General features: G+C 49.6%; 2 protein-coding genes across 5 annotated transcripts in view; one reads left to right on the forward strand and one right to left on the reverse strand.

Moving 5' to 3' along the window:
* Positions 1-24,298, forward strand: MYO15B (myosin XVB). Of its 3 annotated transcripts, none has more exons than XM_071573856.1 (43): positions 1-91; positions 600-674; positions 1,545-1,602; positions 3,062-3,192; positions 3,299-3,394; positions 4,996-5,231; positions 5,316-5,494; positions 6,083-6,155; positions 6,597-6,803; positions 6,903-6,982; positions 7,187-7,284; positions 7,448-7,535; positions 8,604-8,714; positions 8,893-8,987; positions 9,544-9,753; positions 10,249-10,345; positions 10,695-10,892; positions 11,169-11,358; positions 11,473-11,563; positions 12,090-12,312; positions 13,752-13,867; positions 14,395-14,454; positions 14,687-14,762; positions 15,262-15,380; positions 15,617-15,735; positions 16,174-16,315; positions 16,444-16,555; positions 16,841-17,001; positions 17,248-17,360; positions 17,456-17,519; positions 17,761-17,833; positions 18,191-18,267; positions 18,658-18,734; positions 19,312-19,442; positions 19,706-19,800; positions 20,094-20,171; positions 20,325-20,433; positions 20,737-20,885; positions 21,275-21,402; positions 21,615-21,748; positions 22,177-22,310; positions 22,717-22,854; positions 23,108-24,298. In XM_071573856.1, the coding sequence occupies exons 2-43, from the start codon at positions 672-674 to the stop codon at positions 23,165-23,167; spliced, it is 4,929 nt and encodes a 1,642-aa protein (XP_071429957.1). In that variant the 5' UTR covers positions 1-91; positions 600-671; the 3' UTR covers positions 23,168-24,298. The 3 variants fall into 3 exon arrangements, with proteins under 3 accessions (XP_071429957.1, XP_071429956.1, XP_071429958.1); XM_071573855.1 differs by having other exon boundaries at positions 11-91; positions 597-674; XM_071573857.1 differs by lacking the exons at positions 17,248-17,360; positions 17,456-17,519 and having other exon boundaries at positions 11-91; positions 597-674.
* RECQL5 (RecQ like helicase 5) overlaps positions 24,214-25,414 on the reverse strand; it is a 37,350-nt gene continuing 36,149 nt past the window's right edge. For both annotated transcript variants that reach the window (XM_071573859.1, XM_071573858.1), the window contains exon 20: positions 24,214-25,381. In XM_071573859.1, coding sequence (XP_071429960.1) covers positions 25,281-25,381 — 101 coding nt within the window. In that variant the 3' untranslated portion in view covers positions 24,214-25,280. The remainder of the gene's footprint in view (positions 25,382-25,414) is intronic.

Here is a 25,414-nt window from a genome sequence, read left to right on the forward strand (position 1 = left end):
CATGTAGTCACACTGCTCTGCGACACTGACAAGCAGGAGAGAGAGAGGCAGAGCCACAGACCATCCTTTTCCATCTTGCAGTAGGAGTCAGGTGAGTGATGAGACTGGGGAACAATGGAATGGATGGGAAAGGGCAGAGCTGCAAGGGAGTTTGGTGTCGCTCCCACCTCTTCTCAAGGGCTTCCTCTCTGTGGCTCAGTTCATCCCCCGTGTTCAGGCTGTGTTACTGTGTCTTTGATGCTGGAGGAGGCAGGTGAATGTTCCTGACAGCTCTGTGTGCTTTTGTCCTGAGACACATCAAATGCTTGGCAAGGGAGGGAAAGAGTGGCAGGATGCTGGCCAGGTGGGGAAGGCTCTTGCTGTTGAACTGTGTTGTGCAGGGCAGGTGGTGTTTCAGCAAAGCTCAGGGCTTTGCCTGGACATCCTCCTCTATGTGTGGGGGTCCCAAGAAGGCTCTGTAGCTGTTCTATCATTTTATCTGCTGGAGCACAACACCAGCTCCTTCCCACCCCCAGCATTTGCCCCCAGAAGTAGCTGGAAGTTAATTCATATACATCTTTTCCTACCTCCCCCATCCCCTTTTCATCTCCTAACAGCAGGAGTTAGAGGAAAGGAAACGAAGGCAGAGATCCCTGGCCAGTGGTGACACAGAGGACAGTCCCAACCAAGGAATGGTAAGTTGTCAGATGGTCTGGGAGAGTGTGAGATCAAACAAGCCAGGATATCCAGGTGTTCTGCCTTCCTGGTGCCTCCTCAGCCCAGGTTTGCTGGGGAACAGCAGAATGTCTGGAGGGTGTACACATGCATGCTGGAAACCTTGCAGCAAGAGTGCAGGTTATTCTGGTAAAAAGAGCCTTCTAATAGATAAATATCTCATTGGTTCAGTGTTTCCCAGACTCTGGGCATAGCCAGGCATGGTGCCTTAATCTGAGCAGTTCTGTCTGAAATGCCCTGAACTGACGTTTTATGCAGTGATGCTGATCCATTATTGCATTGGCTCCTTTACTTCCTACCAATGCAGCAAGTACAAACCAGTGGAAAATGAAGGCTTATTAGCCAGATTCTCCTCTGAATTGCCCAGCTACAGACCTGAGTTTCCTTTGGAAATTCCAAAATTGTTTTGTGCATCAAAGATCAGAATCAAGACTTTATTTGTGCTGTAGAACTTTTGGATATTAAAAAATAAAACCTAAAAGGCACAGGAGGAAACAGTCCTTAGCCTTCACCTGCAGTGTCTTCTGTGCAATGTGCCAGACTTGTTAGTAGTGAGAGATGAGTCAAAGAAGGTCAACTTTCCTGTCGTTCCCCTCGTGGCAGTTGATTTTTTTATTTAGAAATTGCTCAGCTTTCCCTCCTTTGGTGGCCCATGTCCCACACCTGTGTTAATGTGATCCTTCCCTGTCTGTAATGGCTGTGAGTGCTGCAGAAATTGCAGGTTTGGCTCAGTCCAGGCAGCTCCCCCCAGTCCCAGCAGCACAGCCCAGTGTTTCTGTGTGGTTCCTCTGCTGCCAGCCCAGTGACTGCCTTGTCTCTCTCTCTTGCAGGATGTGGGGCTGCTGGAGATCCCTGCGGAGCTTGCAGACCTCCTGCACTTTGTTGAAGGTGAGAAATCCCCTCTCCTTCCCTCCCTTTCCTGCACTGTTTTACTTCTCTGTGTATTTCCTTGTCTGGAGCAGTGTCAGTAGGTGTTTGTTCTACCTGCTGCCTCTCACCCAGGCTGGATTTGGTTGCAATGTAAATATAATAAAGACAAACAGCACCGTGAATGTTGTTTCCCAGCATGACAGGGTGGGAAAGTAACTTGGGCCAGGGGGCAGAAAACCAGCTTAAAAATCAGGGTATTTGTTAATTTTTCAGCTCTTCTTCTGAACTGGTGACATGATGGTGCTGAAGTCTTTGATCAAAGTTATGTGACAGCAAACTGTTCAATGAACCCAGGTCTCCAGGAGAGCTGAATATCTGGGGTGGGAGAAATTTACCTACTCAAAAATATTTAAGGAAATTGAAGGTGGAGAAGTCAAACCCACAATTTTGGCAATTTCTGAGAAATATTTTTAGGCTTAATTAAAAATTACTTCCGCAAAAGTAATTACTTCTTTTAGACTAGAAAGATGGTGAAACAATGTAACAACTTAGCAATGAGACAAGGTGATAAGTGAGGATAAAACAATGCCAAAAATCACCAAAATACCACTAACTGAAATATTTTCCCAAGTTGTTCACCTGACCTTAAGCACTAAGTTATTTGCAGTTGTGTTTCCTCTGTAGCTCTTTGTACAATGTGAATATTTAAGTTGCAAATAGGCTGGGGAAGGATTTGCCTCTTTATGTCATTGTGGTGCCAAACAAAATGCCTTCTGTGTGGCACAGCAAGGGACACAGTCAGGCAGAAGGGTCTGGTGAACTGGAGCAGACTGTGCTGGATTCCCAAACACCTCACACCCCATGGCATAGCCCTCTGAGCACTCTCAGCTGCTCTGGTGAGCTGTGTAACCCAGGGAAGCTCAGGGAGCACTGAAACTGCTGCAGTGACAGCTGGTGGGATGTACACAGGGAGGATGAGGAGAGCAACCAAGGACACTGTGCTTTGGGAGTGCACAGGAGCTGTGCTGCATTGAGAAATCCCTTCACTTGGGAGGATGTTTGCTCCTCTCTTATCCCTGACAAATCCCTCATGGGGAAGACCTCTCATTTACTTGTTGACTGAACAGTTATCAGCAGGATCTCATCATGAGCTTGGTGTTTCCTGCCTTGTAAAAGCTGCAGAACGGAACTGAATTTCCATGTGCTCCCTGCCCTCTTGGTGTTCCCCAGGGATAGAGATCTGAAAGATCAGAGCTGTGAAATCTCTCTCCTGAACTGGGGCCTTGTGGGCTCAAGGGTGTGAGGCTGTGCCTGCTTGGGGGTCTGGCCCAGCAGGGCTGGGCTGGGTGTCCCTGGAGCCAGGGCTGGTACAGGGGCTCGGGCAAGGTGAGATGCAGGTTGGCCACGTGTTGCTGTGTGAGCTGGGTGTGTTCTGCTTCCCTTCCCATCTGCCACAACAACAGACCTCCTCTTGCAGGTCGACCTGGAGCACAGGCCAACCAGATCACTGAGACTTTGCCTCCAGAAGTCAAGGTCAAAGATGACCTTTCCCTCCCACCCACCATCAACAGCTATCCCTTCTCCTCCTTCATTAAGTCACACTTCCAGGTGGGAACTCTATTTATATGTCTCCTCTGCTTCCCCACTGGGCAGGCACACTAGTTCTAGCAACACCAGGAGCAAACTCCATTTCTGTCCTTTTGTTTCTTTGTAGAAGGCAGATTTCCCTGGCCCTGGTCAGCCCCTGCATCACCCCTTAACCCACCTGGGTGCTGAACACCAGGAGAGTGCACTTGAGATCAACAAACTGGTAAGAGACGTTGTTCTTGACCTTGTTGAAGAACAGGTGGGCACAGACAATATTTTGATGCCTTTATACAATATGTTGCTGGTGGTGGATACTGTTCTTATCACACATGGTAGGCTGGAAAAGCAGAATAAATTCCTCCTTTTGGGCCCTGGAGCAGCCTGGCAGAGATCACATCAGCCCCTTAGGGTTGGGGTATTCCTGGTCAGGCATAGACCAAGGACAGAACATTGGGACTAAAGTGAATCCCAATTCTGGCGATGTAGCCTCAGAATTTGGCAGGACATACAGAAATTAATTTCCCATATTCCAGATTCAGTAGCAGTGACAGCGTAAGGGAGGTCTGTCTTCTCCACCACTTATTCATTTATTACCCATAAAAAATTTGATTCAACCAATATTTTTTCCAAAATGTGGTTTATAGTAAATGTATCAATTGCCTTTCGGGTTCACAGTTGTGTCAGCCCTCAACAGGAGACTGTGAACTGTTGTATAAAGGCTGGAAAAAGGCAGGGACTTTGTCATCAGAGAAACTACACCTGGAACCACACCCTAACTCTGCAGCGTTTGCATGAAGGGAATGGTGTTATTGCAACTCTGTGGATGTTGAACAGACAATTCTTCACATTTCTTCTTAAAAGTTGTAATATTGAAATGTTTGAAAATAGAATGAAACTCAAGATAATTTCTGAGTAAATCTGGTAATCCTTTTGGGAATTACACAGAATTAAAATAAGCCCATTACGAAAGTTAATCCCTAAAAACCAGTGTCTTGTTTTGCCCTCACGATCCCAATTACGGAAGAGCATCAACTTCAATAAAATATTGTGGATAGGATTGTGTTTAAGCAGAATACTATTATTTTTCCTGAAGATCAAAGGCAATTTTTCTCCATTGTTAATGAAATACAGATTTATTAAAAAGACTTCCATGAGAAATAAACAACCACCATCCCATGTTTTTCTCATTTTCTGACACACTTAGTACCATTGACTGTTTCTATAGAAATATTGTCACTCTTAAATGTTCTTTCCAAAGCAGTCCAGGGTATTTTTTGAAAAATATTAATGAATGACATATTGAAGTGTAGAGGATGAAAGAAATTATTCTGCACCTAAGGGTGAGAAATACAAATTACAAAAGCATTGAGGATACTGGTATGCACAGCCAAGAAGCTGAATCATTGCCTCTGAGTTTGCTGAGACACCACATCTCATACTGTTTGGTCTAATATTAACTGCACCAAAGCCTTTTTAACAGTCAGTGAGCTCAGTCACAAATATCCTGTGGTAATTTACCTGTGTATCTGAGTCCTGCCCAAAGAAGTGGAAGTATTTAGCCCAAGACCATATTCTGAGTCATAACTAAGAGGAGACTGATCATTCTGACATTTTGTCAGGGTTCAGTCTGTATAAATGTTGCCTCCCAAACTCCCCAGCACTTTGGTGGTGCCCAAAACCTGAGGACAGACCCTGGCCGGAGTTTTGCCTACTCTGAGGCTCACAGACACCCTGGTGTCTGTAGCCCAGGTTGTCACCTCCCAGCACAATTTGGGACAGAGGATTACAGCTCGAGCTCTCTCTTTTCCCCCTGGGTGCTTCCAGATTTTGCGGTTCATTGGTGACAAGAATCTGCATGGCTGGCAGGAGGTGCTTCTGGGCAACTACATTGCTGGGAGAGGCTTGAGTCAAACAGCTCTGCGCAACGAGATCTTCAGCCAGGTGGTTGCCCAGACATGGAAGAACCCAGACATGGAGCACAGCCAGCGAGCCTGGGTGCTGATGGCAGCTCTGCTGAGCTGCTTTGCCCCTTCACCAGCACTGGAGAAGCCGTTGCTGAAGTAAGGAGGAGAAAGGACCAATCCACACTTGCGTTAGGGTTAAGAGGGATGAGCAAGGTGGTAAATGCAGCTGCCTTTCCCCAGGTTTGTGTCAGACCATGGCATGGAGGGATACAATGCTGTTTGCCAGCGCAAGATCCTGACAGCAGCACCCTACACAGAGACAGACTGTGCATCCTCTCGGGCCTTCCCTCCCACTCAGCTGGAGTGGACAGCAAACCAGAGGAGAGGCAAAATGGTGCTGGATGTCCATACCTTTAATGGTAACTTCTACTTCTTCCCTCCTGCTGTCTTCTAGCCCCTAAGGACTTTTCCAGTTCAGAAATCAGCCTTTGGAATATATATCCTTCACCTTAGTAAAGAGGGATCAGAATTGCTACTGGCTGATACAACCATGGAGAATAGAAGCATCTGAATCTAGACCCAAAACTTGCAAAGTCTGAGTCTGGTGAGACCTGCTCCTCAGGCTTAGGGATGAGATTCTCCTGGGTTTGGGCCCATCTCAACAGAGGGCTGTTCTGCTTTTCCTATTACCCATTACAGCATAGCCCCTGCAGCAGCAATTTGTTGCAGGGACTTTCTGCCTTTCTCTCTTCTCAAATATTTCCTTATGCTGCCTCTTGAGGGGCCCAAAGCTCTGTGAAATGAACACAGAACATCCCTGCTCTGGCTCCTTGTGAGTGGAGTGATGGCCCAAGCAAGACAAGACACTTGACCTGTCAGGTTGGAAATGCCAACCTGTGCCATCAAACATTTACTTTGGATGTGAGTGTGTTCATGTGGAGCCCTCCATGTGCTTTCAGTCCTCCTGCAGCCCTGGCTGTGGGTACTGACTGTCTTCTCTGTGCCAGAGGAGAAGTTCTCAGCTGAGGTGGAGTCCTGGATGACTGGGGAGCAGTTTGCAGGATGGATCCTGAGTGCAAGGTACTGTCAGATCATGGGGGAAGGTCTGGGAGTGGGAAAGAGGCTGCTGTGAGTCCCAAGGTTCAGAATGGTTGGGGCTGCAGCCTGGAATTTATATGGCCACATGTGAAATAGTCACTCCTTACCCACTCCAACTTGTGGTCTCTCCTTCACCCTCCATCTGTGTGCATGAACTGTGGGCTTCTTTATGAACAGAGGAATCACTGCTGTGATCTCTCAGAGCAGCTTCAGAAAAAAAACAGAAAAAAAAAGAGACAAATTTGGAGTGATTCTAGGGTTTTTTTCCTGACTCTGGGCATTTAATAGTTGATTCATACCATAAATCTAAAGGGTTTAAGCCAGGATAAACAAGGCAAGAAGAAAGTGAATGCAATGTTTTCCTTTCTCTCCCTTTCCCCTGCCTACCTGGACACCTTTCCTGCTTCCTTTTCCTGTTTCCAGGGGCTGTGATAAGAACACTCGAGGTTGGTCTGTCTCCATGTTAACTGGCAACACATGGCAGGACCTGCTGGGCTGTGACTTTGTGCTGGACCTCATTGGAGAGATGGAGGAGACCAGCAACTTCAGCAGCTCTTCCCAGTCCTCAGCTGAGTTCCCCATCACTTCAGAAAGGGACAGGAGCATCTTCCAGTCCTCTGACCTGGATTCGTAAGTCCCCCATCCCTCCTGCCCCACCACTTGTGGCCCTGTCACCCAGTGGTTCATGTTTCAGCACTCTGGTTCTCATCTCATTTTCCTCTCCAACAGCATCCCTCCTGCTCCAGGCATCCAGGCCCCTGCATTCCCTCCCCCTAGCCTGCCTCCAGAATTCATGGATCCCCATCCAGGTAAGCTTTATCCCAGGACTGTGGATGGCACTGGGAAGGGCCAGATAGAGCTCAGGTGGGGAATCAAACAGAGGGGGAATCAGGTGATTCTTGTTGATGTAGAGCAAGGAAGGGCTACACTCCAAAACATGACTGTCTAACAGGGACTGGAGGAGGGGGAATGTTCACTACGTGCCTTGTCACTGGACTTCTCTCTGCTCCTAGATCCAAGGATAAGGGATGACCTGAGGACCCCTGTAGGCCTGGATCACTATGTGGATGATCTCTTCAGCCCAGTGCTCCATCAGGGCTCCAGAGCATCAGTAAGTGCCTTGATGTTCCTTCCTACCTTCCCTCTGTATCTCTCCAGTCCTTGTGACTCCCTCAAGCCTCTCTCTTGCCTATTCCCTGCCTCTGCTCAGCTCAGATTTGCCTCTGGATGCCTTTCCCTCTCTGAGCTCAGGTAACTGTTTTTCCTTGATGCAGGACCTGGAGAACAGGGACATCCTCACTGGACGCATGAAAGGAGGTGGGAAGATTGGGCCCACAGGGAGAGGAATCCTTCCTTCCACAGGTCTGTAAGGGGATGGGGACAGCTGAAAACACCTGTAGGCAAATACTTGTATATCATGTATCTACCTTCTGTTCACCTTGTGTTTTCACAAAGTAGTTGGTGCCTTTATCAGGGCAGGGTTTTAATCTTTCTCATTACTTCCTTACAGAATCTCCCATCATCTGTAGTTATTCCCTGGGTTAGTAAGTCTGAACCCTGCAGAGGTTCTGGTTTGTGTGTTTGGTTTCTTTGCTTGTCCTCCTTTCTGTGGAGCTGAGATGCAGACATTTGCAGCAGGGTGGAGTCAAACACCAATATATTTATGGCACTGAGAAGTCTTCATGGGTAGGAACACACCCAGCAATTTCAGAAAAGTGGAGAATATCCAGTTCAGTCATTACTTACATTTTTTGCTATTGTAGAGGCTCTGGGACATGACAAGCACTACTAGAGGTCACTGGCCTGAGGCCAGTGTGCCTTTTATCTGGCTACTTAGCTGAGTGAGGAATGTGATGATCTTCCCATGGCGTCCCAGGGCCACTGTCACTTGGGGAGGACATGATTCAGCAGACCTGTGCTGTGTGCAGTGAATCCCTCCTAGCTGAGATGACTCCCATGCCCTTTGCTCTGCTGCCTTTTCCCTCAGTGAGATTTGCTTTGTGGTCCCATATGGGACTTGCCTGCTGAGAGCAGAGGAATTCCTTTCTCCCCACAGCTCCTCCACACAACACACAATGTCATCCAGGCCAAGGCTTGTCATTCCCCCACCCTTGCTACCTGCTGCAAAGAGACCAGTATTGATGTGACAATCCCAGATATCTTTCTCCATCCATCAAGAAAAACACTCCACTGTAATCCCTATTTATATGCTTAATTGTGAGGGATGGTGGTGTCCTTGGTAGGCTGCAGAAGCAGGGGCTGGATACTGCTATTTAAAGTCTGTCAGACCACTCCTTGCTCTTAGATTTCCTTTTCCCACCTGTTTCCTGCTGTGGTTGGTGCCTGTGGAGAGCACCAGAGGCATGTTCTGTGGGATTGCTTAGGGCCTGAGTCCCCAAAAGCACTGTGCACATGGTCTTTTGCCTCTAGGCTTCCCTGGAATGGCTCAAACACCAATTTACCAGCCCATGCCTTCCATGATGGGGATGCCAACAGCCATGCCCATGATGCCAGGGGTTGGTGGGATCGCACCTATGCCAGGTAACAGCAGTGTTTCAGTAGCTATGGAGGGAAGAGGATGGAAAGGGGGTGTCAGTGCAGCCTGTGCATGTCAGTGCCAGGTGGGGTGCTCGGTGAACATTCTGCTCCTGGCTGGTGCTCAGACACTGTGGGGAAAATCCCCTGTGGGCTCCTGCAGATGTGTGTGTGTCTCCCACAGCCATGATGATGCCCCAGCCCATGGTTCCAGCTGTGGATCCCAACCAGCTGGCAGCACAGCAGCAAGCCTTCATCAACCAGCAAGCCATGCTCATGGTGAGTGCAAGGGACTGGCTGGGAGGAGAACAACGCTCTGGTGTGTGTGCTGTGGAGGGGCCAGCCCTGCTCCCCTCCTGCCTTAGCCTGGCCTGTGACCCTCTGTGCTCATGGGCAGGGGGTGAGCTCTGTAAAGCTGGGATTACTTAAGGCTGCAAAACTGGGAACTCCCTTGTTTCCATGGGGCCACTGAGGCACTGTCAGTGGGTGAGTAGCAGGAAGAAGAGCAGGCCCTGAGAAGATTCAGCAATAATTCCTATGGGTATTTAAGCTGGATTTACTACAGATCTGCAATGTTTTCTTTCTGTGCAAAGCCCTGTAAGTGCATGGTGGTCCCAAGTTACCTGGTAGCTGCCCTTTGGGTGGTGTTAGGAGTTCTGCATCCTTGGCCAGGTGGGAGCAGAGTCCCTGGGCATGCCCTGCCATCACACTGGGAAATTTGCACTGGATTATATAGGTGTTCTGCAATTACAAGTGAAAGCATGGGACAGCCTGCCTGATGGCTGGTGGTTTGGTGCTGCCTACAGCTTATGGACATTGCAATTCCTTCCTCCAGGCCCAGCAGATGACCCTTCAAGCCATGAGCATCTCCCAGCAGCAGCAGCAGCAGCAGCAGCTGCAAAAGTCTCTTGAGAAGCCAAGGCAGAGAGTCTCAAGTCCACCACAAGCCCAAGCCCCAGCCACTCTCCCAAAACCCAACAAGCCTTCCAGCAGCCAGGATGCTGCACCACCACCAAAGTCTCCAGAACCATCAGCTAAAGAACCTGTATGAGAAACAAACAGTGGTGGTGAATTTGGGTTGAGTTTCATGTTTGGGGTTTGCTCTGCTTCCCTCCCACCGTGGCTGTGGTTTGGCAGAGAGGAGAGCAGGGAGCTGTGCTTACCAATGGTACTGAGGCCTTTCAAACTCTGCTTGCTGGATCTTCAAGGCACAAGGTCAAACCTTGGTGGCAATTGCTCTGTGGAGGTTTGGCTGCAGTGTTGGGCAATTAATTTCTGATTGAGTTGAATTTTTCCATTGGAAAATTAATTACTCTGAGTTCTTTATCTTCCAGCAAGGGGTTTTGGGCCTCTAACATAATTCCCCCTCCTCTGGGCTTGGTTGATGATTCCTTGTGTAAAAACCCAATTTCTTGGGACACTCCCAGATGGGGAGAAGTTCTAGATCAGAACTTGGAGAGAGAGTCATCTCTGAGCTGAAGGGCACTGTGGACATTCCTGCTGGTCACTGCCAACAAACCATGTTGTGCACTGCCTGCAGGTTTATGACTATGCAGAAGACAAGTCCTCTGGCAGTGAAGATGATGACTCTCCTCCAGAAACCTTCCAGCAGAAGAGACAATATTTTCAGAAGATGGGTGAGTATCCAGCACTTTGGGAATTGCACTCATCATAGCACCTTGCTCTGCAGCCTCCCTGGCACAACAAGGTGTTCCTGGCTCCCTGTCTGGAACCAGCTAATGCCAGCAGGAGCTGCTGGCACTGTGTGTAGCAGGAGTTTTGGGTGCTTGTTCAGCTGGCTACAATTCACATTGTGAGGTGTTGTGGGGACAGTTTTCTGGAGATCTTTGGGCTTGTGACTGCCACACTCTCCTCCTCCTCCAGAAAACATAGGCTTCTGCTGACTGAGGCAAGAGTGGGAACTGTGGCATCAGTGCTAGATTTTGGGTGTGGGTTTAACTGGTTTAAGTCCCCCTTTCTATGCAGGAGAGCAACACATCCGAGTGAAGAAAGTCAGACCTCCTACCAAAACCTGGACTCCACCAGCAAATCTCCAGCCAGAGCAGGAGGAGGAGAAAAAGCAGGAGGAGGAGAAAAAGCAGGAGGAGGAGAAAAAGCAGGAGGAGGAGAAAAAGCAGGAGGAGAAGAGAAAAGAAGTGAAGCCTGTCCCTAAAGCAGAGGCAGGTAAGATGCTGTGCAGTGCAGACCCAGGCAGGCTGACAAGCAGGAACTTTCCAGGAAATCAGGCCAGGATATAGGCAGAGGAGGAAAGGATCTGGCTCTTCTGGGAGTCTGCATTTTGGCAGGAGAGGAGAGAGAGGAATTCCTGAGCTTTGGGAATTGGCAGTAGAAGGCCAGGGCCAGTCGGCCTTGGGGTGAAAGAGAGGAAACTTCAAATGAGATAAAGGGATTTCTTCTGTGCCTCTGCTGGTTTGTTGGTCAAAGCTGTCACCCCAACAGCTCCTGCTTCCCCTTTGCCATCTGCTGAGCCAAAGCCAAGCAAGCAGACACCAAAAGTGAAGAAGGAGCCACCTGTAGTGAAGTCTTCAGTCCCTGAGTCACGTCCTGCACCGAGCCGCGAGATCGGCAACATCATCAAAATGTACCAGAGCAGACCAGCCCCTGAGCCCCAGCCCATCGAGCCCAGGAGGTGAGAGAGGGGGGCACCAGGGGGCCAGGAAGGGCTGGGTGGGACTGTGTCCCAGCACTGCCAAAGGGCTCTACTGGGACCACAACACTCCTTCTGCTCCCTGTTTCCTTGCAGGAGAGTAGCCAAGCCATTTATAAGGAAGAATGACCCCAAAAACGAGGCTCTGGCCAAGCTGGGAATGATGAACTCCTCACCTTGCTCATCAGTGAGTTCTTTGCTCTCTGGTCACCTTAAGAGCTCAGAAGAGAGAGGCTTTATATCCAAACTTCAACAGAATGGGAGCTCCCTGGTAGTGCAGTCTCAGCCAGGGGATTTCTTGCTGGGTTAGTAGATAGCTGGGAGCTCACACCATGGTGCTGCCTGTCCTAAACTGGGCTCCAGTCTGTAAAGTCCTCTGAGGTCCTGAAGAAAAGGCTCTGGAGCTGCAAGTCCTATTGTGGACTATGTTCAAGGCTGATCTGGATCAAGCAACTCACGTTCTCCACATCTGGCACAATTAATGTGCTTTTTCCCCTTTCCAGCTGGAGGCTTCAATCTCAAATCTTGGTTCTCGGTTTGGTTGATCATCTTCTCTTTGTAGATTGTGTGTTGATTTCAAGGCCCTGCTGTCCCTGTTCACACAGTTCTTGCTCCTAGAGATGGTGCTGTCTAAGGGATAATTAATAACATCTGTGCCAGGGCAGAGCACAGGAATGCAGAGACAGTGGGCCAAATGGGTTTTTGTCTTGCAGCCATCTCCTGTGCCACAAGAGAAGAAAATACCTCCACCTGTCAAGCCCAAGCTGAGCTCAGCTTCCAGTTCTATCAAGGAGAAGCAGTTGCCTCTCTTGTCCATCTTCAGACCAGACAGTACCTCACCAGCTGCTCAGGACCCTCCTGCTCCCTCTCTTCCCCCACCTGTGCCTTCACCTGTGCTGCCTGAAGACCAAGGCAGGCAGGAATCCACACAAAAGGGTGAGTATTGGCTTCACCCACATGGGATCTGGTAGTGGGGCAGAGAGTTGGAGTCAGCCCAGTGGCCCCAGAGAGTCATGGCACTTGCTCTGTCAGCAGTCAGCCATGTGAAACCAGAGGGATTGTGGAAGCAGAGAAGTCACAGTTCCAGTCTGGCCCAGTAACCAGCTTGGCACTTCCCTGCTCTAACTCTTCCCTTCTTAAAAATACAGCTAAAAATAGAAAGATCCTTTGGTATACAGTTTTATCAAGGTCCAGTCCACAATATTTTTTATTGTTTACCTGAAGCATAACTACTTTATCAAAGCAGCAGTTAACAGGTAGACTTTAGACCAGGGAGGAATGGGAAGTCAGGTATTTTACCTGTCAGAGCCTCTGGAGGGACCTTAGAGAGGCTGAGGAATGAGGGCATGTTCCTCAGAGGGAGGAGGAGAGCCTGGGAGACCTTGGATATTGGCCACTGGCCACATAAATAGTGTTTGGATGTTCACCACTTAAAAAAAACAGAGCTAATGCTTCTCAGCAGGAGTTTCGAAGTATTATTCAGTCTTAGTTTTGCCTCTGAATTTCAGTGGAAGCCATAATTCATTTTATACTTTGGATATCTAGACCAATGTATTTCAAGCTGTTTAAAACTCTCATCAACATTCCATGTTTATAGCATGCAAGGAACAGTCAGCCAAACACAACACTGAGGGACTCCATCCTGCAGCAGCTTCCCTGGTATAAAAGAATTCCCCTGTTTGCTGCCTCTCTCTTTAGAAAAAAAAAGTTTCCTTAGCAAGTCCTGTGAAAGTACATTGAAGTAACTGGACTAGCCTGAAAAATCCCTACATGCTTTTGAACAGGGATATAGAAACAGCTGAACTGGGATTCACTACATTTCTTGTCTATGAACTCTGAAGTATTGAAAGGATGAAGTGCTTAAATGAAGACATTCCTACTTCATAAAGCAACACCTTTGAACAGCTGCCCTCAGACTGAGTCTGTCACTGACAGATCTGCAGAGAGACAATCCAGTGCTATTAGTGGGTGCCTTGTACCAGAACTTTGCACCCTGCAAGCTCAGGGGAGAACTTTTTGTCCCTTTGAAGCCTTTAGCAGCTTTTTTATGGTGACATGAAGTGAAACCTGTGTCTTCAACCTCAAGCACAGGGGTACTGCTTTTCCTGGGAGGCTGAGAGCTCCCTGCCTCTGGAGAGTGCATGTTCTGAACGCTGAACCTTGTGGCTGATACAGCAAGTGTCGATGTTATCAGAGGTGCTGGTAATGACTGCTTTGTGCTCACATGAGCTCCCACTGCCCTTCGGGAGGGTCACTGGCAGTAAGATTCAGTCATGCCCATGGCACTGTCCCCTTTCTCCTGGCAGGCCTTTGGCAGGTGGGAAGAAAACCCTGCAGTCCTCAAAGCCCACTTTCACTGCTCTTTCTCCTCACAGACTCTGCAGTAACAATAGCAGGGGACGGTGACATCAAGACCAAGCTGTACAAGCTCACCAGCAGCATCAGCTTCTCCTACATGGACCCTGCCTGGAAAATCTTCCTGCGCAAAGAGGTGCAGTCCAAGAGCTGAGGGCTGGCTGTGGGGGCAGGAAACTCACATCTTTGGTTAGAATATTTGTTTTGTGGCACCCAGTGTGAGATAAGAGCACAAAGAGAGCTCTGGGAGGAGGTCACACACACGGGAGGGGCAGGCAGGGGATCACGTCATGGGGGATCTGGGTCCTGCTCTGCCTCACAGACACCTGTGTCTCTGTTTCCCTACCTGTCCTTTCCTCCTCTGTAGAGCACTGAGAAATCTAAAACTAAACATGTTGCCTGGTGCTTCCTTGTTAAAATATACACATGTGTTTAAAATCAAGTATTGGAGAGTGCACTGAACCAACCAGGGTTCATCTCTTGGTCTCACCATTCAGGTTTTGGTCCTTCACTCCTGGTCCTTCTGTTCACATCCACAGCCTCTCTTCCCTTACCTGTCCTCACCCCTCTCTGGCAGCAGGGCATATGGATTGTCAAACATCCCTGGGGAGCTATTTCTGCAATGTCTGTAACACCACTGTTGTTTTTATCCTTATCTTGCAGGTGTTTTACCCCAAAGAAAATTTCAGTCACCCTTACAGTCTGAACTTGCTCTGTGAACAGGTATGCACTGGGGTTTGACTCAAGGCCTCTTGTCTCTCTGGGGACAAAACACTTCATAATTGTTGCAAAAATTGCCTTCACTTTTCCATCCCAAGTGGTTTTAGTCTCTTCTCCAGCTCCATCCAGTTAAGCCCCTGTTCACTCCTCTTTGAGTCTGTCTGTTTAACAGCCCCAGATGCTCCAACACGGTCAGATGTGGCCTTTGCCACATCTGTGTTCCCTTCCTCTGCAGATCATCCGTGACACCTTCTCTGACTCCTGCTTCCGGATCTCCAGGGAGGAGAAGCGCAAGATGAAAGACCTGCTGAGTAATTAACAGCCCCATCACCCCTTCCTCCCTGTGCCCATGCCAGTTTTTTGGTTTGAAATGAGAAACTGGCCTCCAAGCCCTTTCAGGCAGGATTCCTCAGACAGAGGAGAAATGTTTGTCTCTGCAGCAGGAAAGCACATTTGTGTGTGTATGGAATGCAGTGTGGGAATGTTTGTCTATTCCAAACGGCTGGAAAATGGCCCTGAAATTTCTCTGAGCCAGAAAAACTTAGTTCTGAAATGCTTATTGTGGGGTGAGGAAACTGAAACCCAAGGATGGGATTTTGAGTTGTCATCTTTGGCTGGAGCTTCATGAAGAGGGGGAGGAAAACCAGTAGTAGACTGGTGTGTGCAAGTAACGTGGTGTCCTTTCACCTCTGCAAGTCATTTTCTATGCAGTGACCACTGAGAGGGGCTGGTGAGAATGAGTCCCTGGGCAGAGGGAGTCTCAGCCATCTCTGTCATGCTGATCAACTGTCTGCTTTGTGACCCTGCTAGTGGAGTTCCGGGTTGGCAACGATGTCCACTCCATTAAGGAGGATGGAATAAAGAAGAGGATTGTACTGGCTGCTCGGGATAACTGGGCCAACTATTTCTCCCGCCTTTTCCCCGTTCATGTGAGTCTTAATTTTCTCACCAGACCCTGGGCTTGCTTTAGCTGTGCTTCCAGTTCACCTGGGATCTCCTTCTGCCTCCCTGCCTGGCCACATATCACTGATTCTTCTGCACCTTCCAACCTTGCAGTGTTTGACTCCTCTGTCAGCCCAGGGGCTCCTTGTGTGGCACCTCCTTCCCCTGCTGCCACCTCTCCAGATGGGATGGAGCCTTTGATTCTGCTGCCCTTGCCTTACAGGGTGAAGAGGGCAGTGATGTGCAGCTCCTGGGGGTTTCTCACCGGGCCATTCGGCTGCTGAAGGTGGAGAAAGCAGCTGGGTATAACCCTGAGCACCTCAAGATTCTTCGCAGCTACTGGTGAGCAGGAGGGCACTTGGTTGCTGCAGGGTGAGGGTTTGTCAGGGTGTTGGGAGGCAAACTGAATGGGTGAGCTGAAAATTCTGAGTAGTGCCGTGCCCTCTAGGAATGTCCTAGGCCTGCCGTGACTCACTGACTCTCCTAATGACTCTGCATTTTCCTTTACCTTTTCCTTCCTACCTTGTGCTTTGCTTACAAGTGAGTGCTGGGGGTGAGTCAACTCCATGTGTGCCATCCCAGGGAGCTCCTCAGGGTGCTGCAGTGAAAGCCATGAGCAGCCTGTGGTGCTATTTGTGTTTGAACAGTATTGGAGAAAGGCCACCATGGGGCATGTTGAGTCACTCTCCATTCTCAGTCCTTGGAACAAGCTCCCATCCCCATCTTCTGCACCCCTGGCTCTGGCAGAAGGAGCCTGAGCACGCTGGCTTGTGTTCTCAGCTTTGCAGATTTGCTGTCAGTGGAGCTGAAGGGCAGCAATGCCCTGGAGTTCTCTCTGAAGACAGAGCAGCTCTTCCTGCACTCTCCAAAGGCTCCGGGCATCAAGGCCATGGTGGATCTCTTCATTCAGGAGCTGAGGCAGGTGAGGAAGCAGCTGTTGTGCAGTAAGGAATGAAGGTTTCCCACATGAACCTGAGAGTGTTCATGGGATGTCATGAACCCTTCCCATGCCTGAGACAAGACCTGACCTCCCCACTGGTTTTCCCCCAGGACACCAACTATGTCGTGGCTCTGCGCAGCTACATCGTGGATGACAAGAGCCTTCTCAGCTTCAAGAGGGGTGACCTCATTGAGCTGCTGCCCATGCAAGGCGTGGAGCCAGGTGAGGGGTTGAGACTGGCAGGACTGGGATCAAGGGCCTGCTGGATCCGTGGTGCCCAGAGCCAGAGGAGGATGGACTCTTAAGGGCAGGCTGGCATAATGAGCCTCTGCCATCCTCTGCAACCCACCTTGTTCCAGCTGCCTTAGGTATAGGGGTATATATGTTACCTTGGGATGCAGGAGTTCCTGGTGAGTCTGAGGCTCTCCTTTGCCAGCAGAAATCTTCACTGCTCATTCCTCTTGTCATCTGCCATGGTTCCTGACTCTTCCACCCCTGACTCTGCAGGCTGGCAGTTTGGCTCCACTGGTGGCCGCTGTGGGCTCTTCCCCACCAACCTGGTGCAGTTGGCTGCAGCCCCGGATTACCTCAGCACCAGCATGGACAGGCGTGGAGAGCTGGGCAAGAGCAAGAAATCTTCCCCAGAGAGCAGGAACACCAGCAGGGAGGTGAGTGGTCCTTGGGGAACATCTAAGGGGTATGGCTGGGTTCTCTGGGAGCTGCCAAGGTGGGTCCATGGCCCTGGTCTGACCTCTGAGGGCAGAGGGAAGATGATGGTTGCTTAATCCTTGGAGACACTCAAATACTATTATAGTGGGGAGGGGGAGGCACCATGCACAGATGAGATCTGGCAGGTGAGAACACTGCAGTTCCTTAGCTGACTTTTTAGGGTGTGTTTGGTGGTGTCCCTGCAGAGTTCTGTGCCTAGCCTGACATCAGAACCCGACAGCACCATGTTAATCCCTGTTGGTGATCATTACACCATGATTGACTTTGCCACAGCCTATTTCCGAGAGGCTCAGTCCCTGTGAGTACGATGTGGTCCTTCCCAAACAGCCTGGTCCACACCAGGCCATTTCTGGGGATATTTCCTGTGCTGGATGTTCCTTCTCCTCTGTCTAGGCAGGGAGTGAAGGGGATGGCTGCTGAAAAGAAGAGTGTAGCTGACCTGGTCCGGCACACCAAGGTGAGCCCAGTCTCTGCCCATGGATACAGCCAGAATCCCAGCTCCAGCATTGCCTCTAGCTTTGTCCCCACATGGAAAAAGAACAGAGGGCAGATTCTTGGCATGCAGCCTCTAGAGAAGTGTAGGTGTCTCCTACTCTTCAGTGCTGCCTGAAAGATGCTGGGAGGTTTGAGTCTTTGGTGAAACCTGCAGCACAGCTCTGGAAGATCCACCAGTTTATCCTTGTATCCTGGCCCTGTAGGTCCCAATCCAGGAGTCCTTGCTCCGGTACTCCGAGAGTGAGCTGAGTGAGCTGGCTACAAAGAACTTCCAGAGTAAGTGCCTGCCTCAGACACAACACTGCAGGGGCTGAGGAGGGGAGTGAGTGGGATGCTGTGGTGGGCACACACATAGGTATGGTGGGGCTGAGTGGGGAATGAAAACTGTGCAGGTAGGGCCCTTCCTAGGGCATTTCTGCAGTTAAGAACCACCTGTGTCCCTGCTGAGAGTCCAGCAAAATGCACTTTGCCTTGAGTGCAAAGTGTCCAAGAACACACCCTGCCTGGGCTGTGGACACACTACACAAAGCAAACCTCGGAGCAGAAAAGCTTTCAGGACAGTTTTTAGCCCTCTGCCAGCCCCATGGCAGGACCACCCCTGCTTAGACCTAAGTGTCAGCCTCTGCCTTGCAGCGCTGATGCGGCTCATGGGAGATCTGTCAAAACACAAGAAACAGAGTGAGGCTGAATGCATCTATGAAATCCTTCAGGTTTGTGACCTTCCCCTGGGCAAAGTGCTGAGGCAGCAATGGGAACTGAGGGCCAAGAGCTTGCTGGGAAGGGAGAGAGCAGGGAGGGCCACAGTGCAACTCCTAAGTGAGAAAGGGAGCTGAAACAGACTGATCAAAGTAATGGAGGGGAGGGGCTGCATGTAAATGCTTTCCTGGGATATCACTGTCTGGATGAGAGCACAACCTTGCTCTCCTCTCTCTGTCTTTGGGTCTAGATAGCACTGGAGACCAGAGGCTGAAAAGTCCAAGATTTAAACAAAATTGGCAGAGCAGTGTATCTGGGAGAGAAGAATGGCTCAGAGGTGACCTGGGGGCCTCTCTGATGCTCTGGTCACCTCTCTGATGCTGTTTCGTCCTCTCTGAATGCAGCTGTGCAAGGAGAAGGAGTATTTGCATGATGAAGTCTACTGCCAGGTCATCAAACAGGTCACCCACAACCCTAACCAGTGAGTACCAGCACTGACAGCTCCTGTGCAGGCACAGCTGGAGGGGAACCATCTGCTCTGGGGACACCAGGGCCAGGGGAGAGGGTGTCTCCTGGTGATATGATGGGAATGTCCCCAGTGCTCTGATGTTGGGGCTTTTGCTGAGTGCTCAGGAAATTTAACCAGTCACTGGGTTTGACATTTTCACTTCAGTGGATGTTTGTCCTTGTATTTCTGGCTGCTGGGGTACCTGGGCACTGGTAAACATTCCTGGTAGCTTCTGGTAGTGGTGGTGCTCAGAGCCCTTATTTCCTCCTCATAGCACTGGGGAATTGAAACAAGTCAGGGACTGGCTTGATCCCACACTGCCCTGTGAAGTGGCAGCAGTGGCATCAGAGTGGCCTTCACAGTTCCCTTTGTCTGCTGTTAGAATACCTGAAACAATTCCTTGCTCAGCATAAGAAACCTCTGACCAAGGTTTGCCACCTTATTTTCTTCCTCTTGCCATAGTTGTTGAGAAAGGCAGAGGCTGAGTTTGAGCTGCTCAGAGCAGGAAGTGTCTTGTCCCAAGGTGCCCACAGTTCTTTCTCTTCCACAGGGAGAGTGTGATGCGTGGCTGGTTGGTCCTAAACCTGCTAACCGGGTACTTCCTTCCTTCTAAAATCCTGATGCCCTATGCCACCAAGTTCCTGCAGCTGGCCAGCAGTGACCCATCCAGCACCCACCACGGTATGACTGTTTGTGGCCTGTAAAACAAACATTCTAGTTCTACTCTTCCCATCCTGTCATTCCTCTGTTCTCCTGCTGTCCTGGGCTGCTTGTGGCTGGATCCTTGTGATTTGGGCATGTCCTGGTAGAGGTCAAGTCTCTTTGCTCTCCTAGCAGTGACCAAAGGGTTAAATTTGACACGGCCAGGATGACCCAAGACCACAGGACACAAATGTTTAGTTCTCTGTTTGGCTCAGCCCATGGATTTTTTATTTTTCCTGCAGATATAGCCAAGATCTGTCAGAGCAACCTGCGGAAAAACTTCATGTACGGGGGCCGCCGTCACCTTCCCTTCCCTGTGGAGATGGAAGCACTGCTGGTACTGAGGGACAGGGAAAACGGGATGCTGGGAAGAGGGTCAGGGCAGAGGGTTGCCAGGAGGTGCCATGTGCAGTGGACAGGAGCAGTTAGTGCTCCAGGAGAGGAAATGAATCATGTGGGTGTAAGGGATTTGGGAAGTGCCGTGCCCTGGAGTGGGCAGGAATATGAGCAGGGAAGAGGCAGGTACTATGGACAAGCAGTGGAAGGCAGAGATGAGGAAGAAGAGGAGGAAATAATTGTGGGTTTGATGGGATCTTGCATGTGCTGCTGCCTAAAGACTGTCCCTTGCAGAAGGGGCATGTTGCCCGCCGGCTGCTGATACTGATGCCTGGAGGCATGGAATACCTCACCAGGATCAGGACATTCACTGTGAGTTTTCAGCTGGGACTTCCTTCTTTAGTCTGGACTCTCAGCCACACCAGGGAAATCCCTTATCTGACAAGGGATAATATGTCTGCCTGCTCTGAGGCTGCTTTGGAATTGCCTGCTCATGGTATCTGTTTGCTTCTTTCCTTGCTTCAGGTGGCCAAGGAGGTCTTGCAGGAGATCTGTGAGGAGATGGGAGTAGGTGAACAGGAAGAGATACAGGACTTCGTTCTTTTTGCTGTCAGGACTGACAACAAAAGTCTTGGCAAGTAGAGACCAGCACTGAGTTTCTTCCTAAAGTAGTCCCTGACACAGGGAGTACCATGGCTCGGGGTTTGAATGGTTCCTTCACCCTTCCTGGCTCCTGGAAGGTTCCTATTAAGCAGTTTCCCTCTGTACTAGGGTTAAAGATTGATCCTGCTCAGGGGCTGTGTTGCTTGTACCTGCAAGGGGTGTGTGGGTCCATGTCCCTTTGGAATGACTGATGCTTGGAGTTGTAAGGGCAGGGTGGAACTGCAGGAACTGCCCCAGGCTATGGAGCTCAGCCCTCTCTCTGTGTAACCTGCAGGTAAAATGGTGAGGCCAATAAAGTCAGAGGAGTATCTCCATGATTACCTGCTGGAGGACAAGATGGTCACCGTGACTCTGCGCAGGCTCACCTGGAGGGCACCTCTGCACTTTGAGAACCCAATTTACACAAACATCCACTATGAGCAGGTAAGAACAGCAGGACCCTCCCTAGCAGGGGCAGAGATTGTGTTCAGACCAATGGGAATGTCCCATGGGGGCTGAAAAAGCAGGAGGGCTTTGGCTGATCAGCTTTGTGGGCTGTTTTTTGAGAGTGACTGAACACTGATCTATGGATGCAAGGAAGGCAGTGTGCCTGTGGCCATAGCCTGGGAGCTGTGCTGTTCCATACGTGGTTTGTGCAGCTCCACAGGCTCCTCCAGAGCCCAGCCAGCCTTTGCTTTTGTGTTATCAGCCTGAGTGGGATGTGTTCTCATCAGGAAAGGCAGGATGGGGGTCTCTGCAACTTGGCAGTGCCCAGACCTGCCTGTACCCTCTGGCAGGTTTAACAAAGGCCTCTTTGCTGTGCTGTCTCTCAGGTGCTGTGGGATTACCTGAATGGGAGGATGCTGTTGAGCCAGAGCAAAGAAATGGAGATGCAGGTGGGCCTTTTGGCAATGCTCCAGCACTGGGCCAAACCAGAGCAGCAGAACTCTGCTCCCTCCAGGTATGTCTGTGTCAGGGGGGTCTCTGACTCTGATGGCTGTTGGCACCACAGGGCTTAGGAGCAGGTGCTTGAAAGTACTTCTGGAAATTAAGGACCCTTGTCCTCATACAGTTGAAAATTGTTGCCCCATCTCCTCTTTCCCCTTAATCCCCCAGCTGAACTTTTGATTTTAGCTGGGCAGGGGGTGAATTAGAATCCTCTTGTTGGCACAGGGAAGAGCTGCAGCAATACACACCAAAGATCCTGCAGCGCTCCATCAGTTCCATGGCTCTGCAGAACCAGGTGGCCACACTGCTGAGGACAAGGCAGCCCCTCCAGCCACTGGAGGCAAAAATCCAGTTCATAGGTGAGGAGACATCCAGATCTGCTTCAGTTGTCTATCCTGAACATGGTGGAAGCTGCTCTGAATGCACTTTTGGGACAGTTCATGAGGTTGTCAAGGATTCTTGGAGCATGGAATGGGCCATGGCAGCAGCGTTCCTTGACAGCCTCTCACTATGGATTGGAACTTGCTCCCAAGAATGGTGATTAGAGTATAAGTTCCACCTGTTACAGAAGTCTGCAGTAGTTTTCAGAGCTCTGTACAAGTTGTGTTTTAATTGATATTCTGGCTTCTGAGAATTAGGTATCAGCATCCTGGTGGGGAGGGAGAACTTGTCCCTCTTTAATGTAGAAAACTTGGGGACACACTTGCAGTTTTGACCACCTTAGGCTGGTGTTGCAGATTGCTGGCTGGAAGCTGTTCCCTTCAGGCCACCTTTTGCTTTCTTACAGAACACGTGATGCAATTGCCTTTCTTTGGCTACACCACATTCATCGTGGAGAGAGTCAGCGATAAAACGATCCCTGTGCCCTGTTTCCTTGGCGTGAACAAAGAGGAGATCATTGTGGTGGAGAGCATCTCCCAGGTATGCCAGGCAGTTCCTCCCAGGGTCTGTCAGATAGCAACTTTGACTTTTAGAAGAACTTGAGCAGGAAGAGGCTGTTCACCCCTACATCACAGCCAGTCCAAAAACAGCACCAGCCCAAAGCAAAAGACAGGAGTGGTAGAAGAGTCATTAGTGCCATGTGTAAATTCAGTGTTCATGCTGACATGCATAGTCCACAGTAAAACTAAATGTGTGTCACGTTCCTGTTTGTCCCAGTCCTGTGGCAGTTCCAGGGCTGTGCTGTCAGCTGGAGCCTGCCCTGTACTCTGCACACACCACCCTGTGCTTTCACTGGGCTCTTGAAATGACTCCTCCTCGAGGAGAACCAGATGGTTTAATTGTAAGGACTGCACAGAGAGGGGTCTGTGGCTTTTCTCCTCCCCAGACCGTGTCCCGAGTCATTCCCCTGAGTGAGATGCAGAAGATGCGCACCCTGGGGCCTGTCTCCAATGGGCTTCCTGGCCTGGAGCTGAACTACGGAACACCTGCCAGCCCCAAGACTATGTGGGTTGAACTGCCACAGGTGAGATCAGCCTGAACCTGCTGCTTCCTCCTGGCAATTCAGGAGCTGCCCTCCACTGAGCCCTGCTGAGCCTGTGCTCCTGCTCTCTCCTGGTCCTGAGAGGGGGCACTGCAATTCCCAGGCTCCAACGTGCAGCTTTGTCCCAGCACATACCTGATATTTAATGATGGAAAGTGATTTATGGGAATATTTAATTATAAGAAGCAGCTGTTCTGGGGCAAAGAATGACTGATGCTGATTTGTGTTTTGACAGGCTAAAGAACTGTACCACACAATAGCTGCCATCGTGGATAAAGCAGAGCTGCACCCTTAGAGCCTAAAAGGAGGAGAATGACCAAGGAAAACAGCTCTGTCTCTCTTCCTTTGAACTTGACCAGTGCTCCCTGACCTGCCTTCTGGAGAGAACACTTTCAAAGGACACCCATGACCTCAGACAGCTGCTTTCTAAGACTGCCACCACAGTGTTTGTTGATGGACTGGACCATAATCTCACCCCTATGACCTGCCATTCAGTCTCCAAGTACTTTCTTGAAGCAATCCAGGCTGTGGGTAAACAAACCACAAGGCCCTCTCCACACCAGAGTTCCTACAAAGAGCAGCTGAACCAATGCAAACACTTCCCTTCAAGCTATGCAGTGTGGAACTCCTCTTTTCCTTTCTGAATTAATTAACAAGAGCAGAGCCTGGTGCTTGCTAGGGATTTGTGTATCCCAAGGCCCAGCTGATGGTGTTTTCCAGAGGCCAGTTTTGTCCCTGCACTGATATGCATAAGGCCCTGGAGCAGGATATTGGTGAAGCAGGAGCTTAGAGCAAGCACCTTAATTGAAAAGCAGATCAGTGTTAATAATACAATTAACACATATGCTGGGGCACAGATTGCACTGCAATAGTAAGAAAGTTTATTGTTAATTAATTTCTTGCTGACATAATTATATGCATATGCTTCTCTCTACTATAAAGGAGTCAGTCATGTCCATGCAGCTGTCCATGATGGCTCCATGCCCAGGGAGGAAGCATATTCAAACAGGACTTGTATTATAGTGGTGTTCTGGGTTGTACAAAAATGCTTAATTTATTTTTATTGCCACAACACTCCTGCTGAACTGAGAAGTAACTGCCCTTTAGGAAATTGCAATAAAGGAATCACAGAGATGTTTTGAAGGTATGACATGACAGATCTTACATCTAACCTGGGAAAACTGACCTGCAGGCAACAGGCAAAGCTTGCTGGTGAGGTGATTCCAGCAGGGACTGCAGCAACTTCCATGTCAGGTAATTTCCCTTCAAGTGCTGCTGAATGTATCTTAGATCAGCCACTAGGAATGAGTGGGGACAAAAAGCTTCCAGGAACAGTCCACAGCAGCTATAACATTGTTTTATTGTCAGTTCTGCATATACTTCAGTACATTTAAAAAAATACATCTGTGGAGTTACAGTGCTCCAAAAGCCTGATCAGTGGCCTCTCAGCCTGTAGATCCCTCAGCAGCTCTAGTGCCTGAGACCAACAGACTGGAACCAAGGCAGAACCCAACAAAAACCCAACAGGAAGGACCTGTGCCAGGGAATCAGGGCAGGTCCTATATAAACATAGCAGCAGAGACACTACAGTGTCAGTCTGAGGGCCAACAGCAGTACCTGAACCAGTTCTAACTGCAGCATTGCCCTCTATTGCAGACCTTTGGTGAGGCACACAGGGAGCAAATATGGCTTTAGGGGTTACAAGAAAATGCTGGAAAAGTGCTGTTGAGGTTAATACTGAAAGAGCATCACCACTTAAGTTAAAGGGCAGACAGAACTAGACAAAGTTAAAAAAAAGTTCACATTAAAACAAAAAGAATTCCAGTTTTTCCACTTTCAGAAAGTAGGCATTGCCTGCATGGTAAGAACAGAACACTCCCCTCCTGCCCTTCAAAGAAAAACATTCCACCCAGCAACTCAGCCATGGAGTTTGTCATTGGCAGCCCTGAGCAAAGCGTAAGAATGTGTAGCATAAGGCTTCTATTGGTAACACTGAAACAAGAGCTGAGAGACAGGAGGGAGGGAAGGAGCCATGGAGGAAGCAAGATGCCATCCCAAAGCACAGTCCCAGCTGGAAGGCCTGAGCCCCTTCCAGGCTGTTGCAGGTAGTAGAGGTTGGAGACAGTGCAGAGATCTGAGGCAGCTACCCCAACAAACAGCAGAAGCAACTTCACACCTGTTGGTCCTTGAGGGCTTCAGGGCCCAAGTTGTTGGAGAAACTCTCCATAAGTTCAACAGAAACTGGTTTCCTGGAAGTGTGCTCACTTCTATCATTAGTGACAAAAACATACATTAGGGGAAAAAAATAAATCTCATTTCTGCAGTGTCATGAAACCCTCCATGGCTGAGTTCTTCAGATCCCCTGGTCACGCTGCTGGAGGAAGCAGACAACCAACACCATGTACCCATCAGCTCCCTGAGCTCTGCAGCTCCTGCCAGTCTGCTTCACTCTCACACCTGACTCTTGTTTTGAAAAACTCCTTGATGAGTCTCTGTGCTTCCTCCTTCACTGCAAGAGAGGAAAGACCACCTTTGAGTTGAT

This window comes from Pithys albifrons, chromosome 19 (assembly GCF_047495875.1).
Source record: "Pithys albifrons albifrons isolate INPA30051 chromosome 19, PitAlb_v1, whole genome shotgun sequence".
Classification (NCBI taxonomy): domain Eukaryota; kingdom Metazoa; phylum Chordata; class Aves; order Passeriformes; family Thamnophilidae; genus Pithys; species Pithys albifrons.

What these genes read in the sequence shown, in the direction of transcription:
- MYO15B (XM_071573856.1), top strand. An exon ending in TGTCCCTAAAGCAGAGGCAG is followed by an intron (nt 10,893 to 11,168) that starts GTAAGATGCTGT and finishes TCACCCCAACAG; the next exon opens with CTCCTGCTTCCCCTTTGCCA. An exon ending in CCAGGATCAGGACATTCACT is followed by an intron (nt 20,172 to 20,324) that starts GTGAGTTTTCAG and finishes TCCTTGCTTCAG; the next exon opens with GTGGCCAAGGAGGTCTTGCA.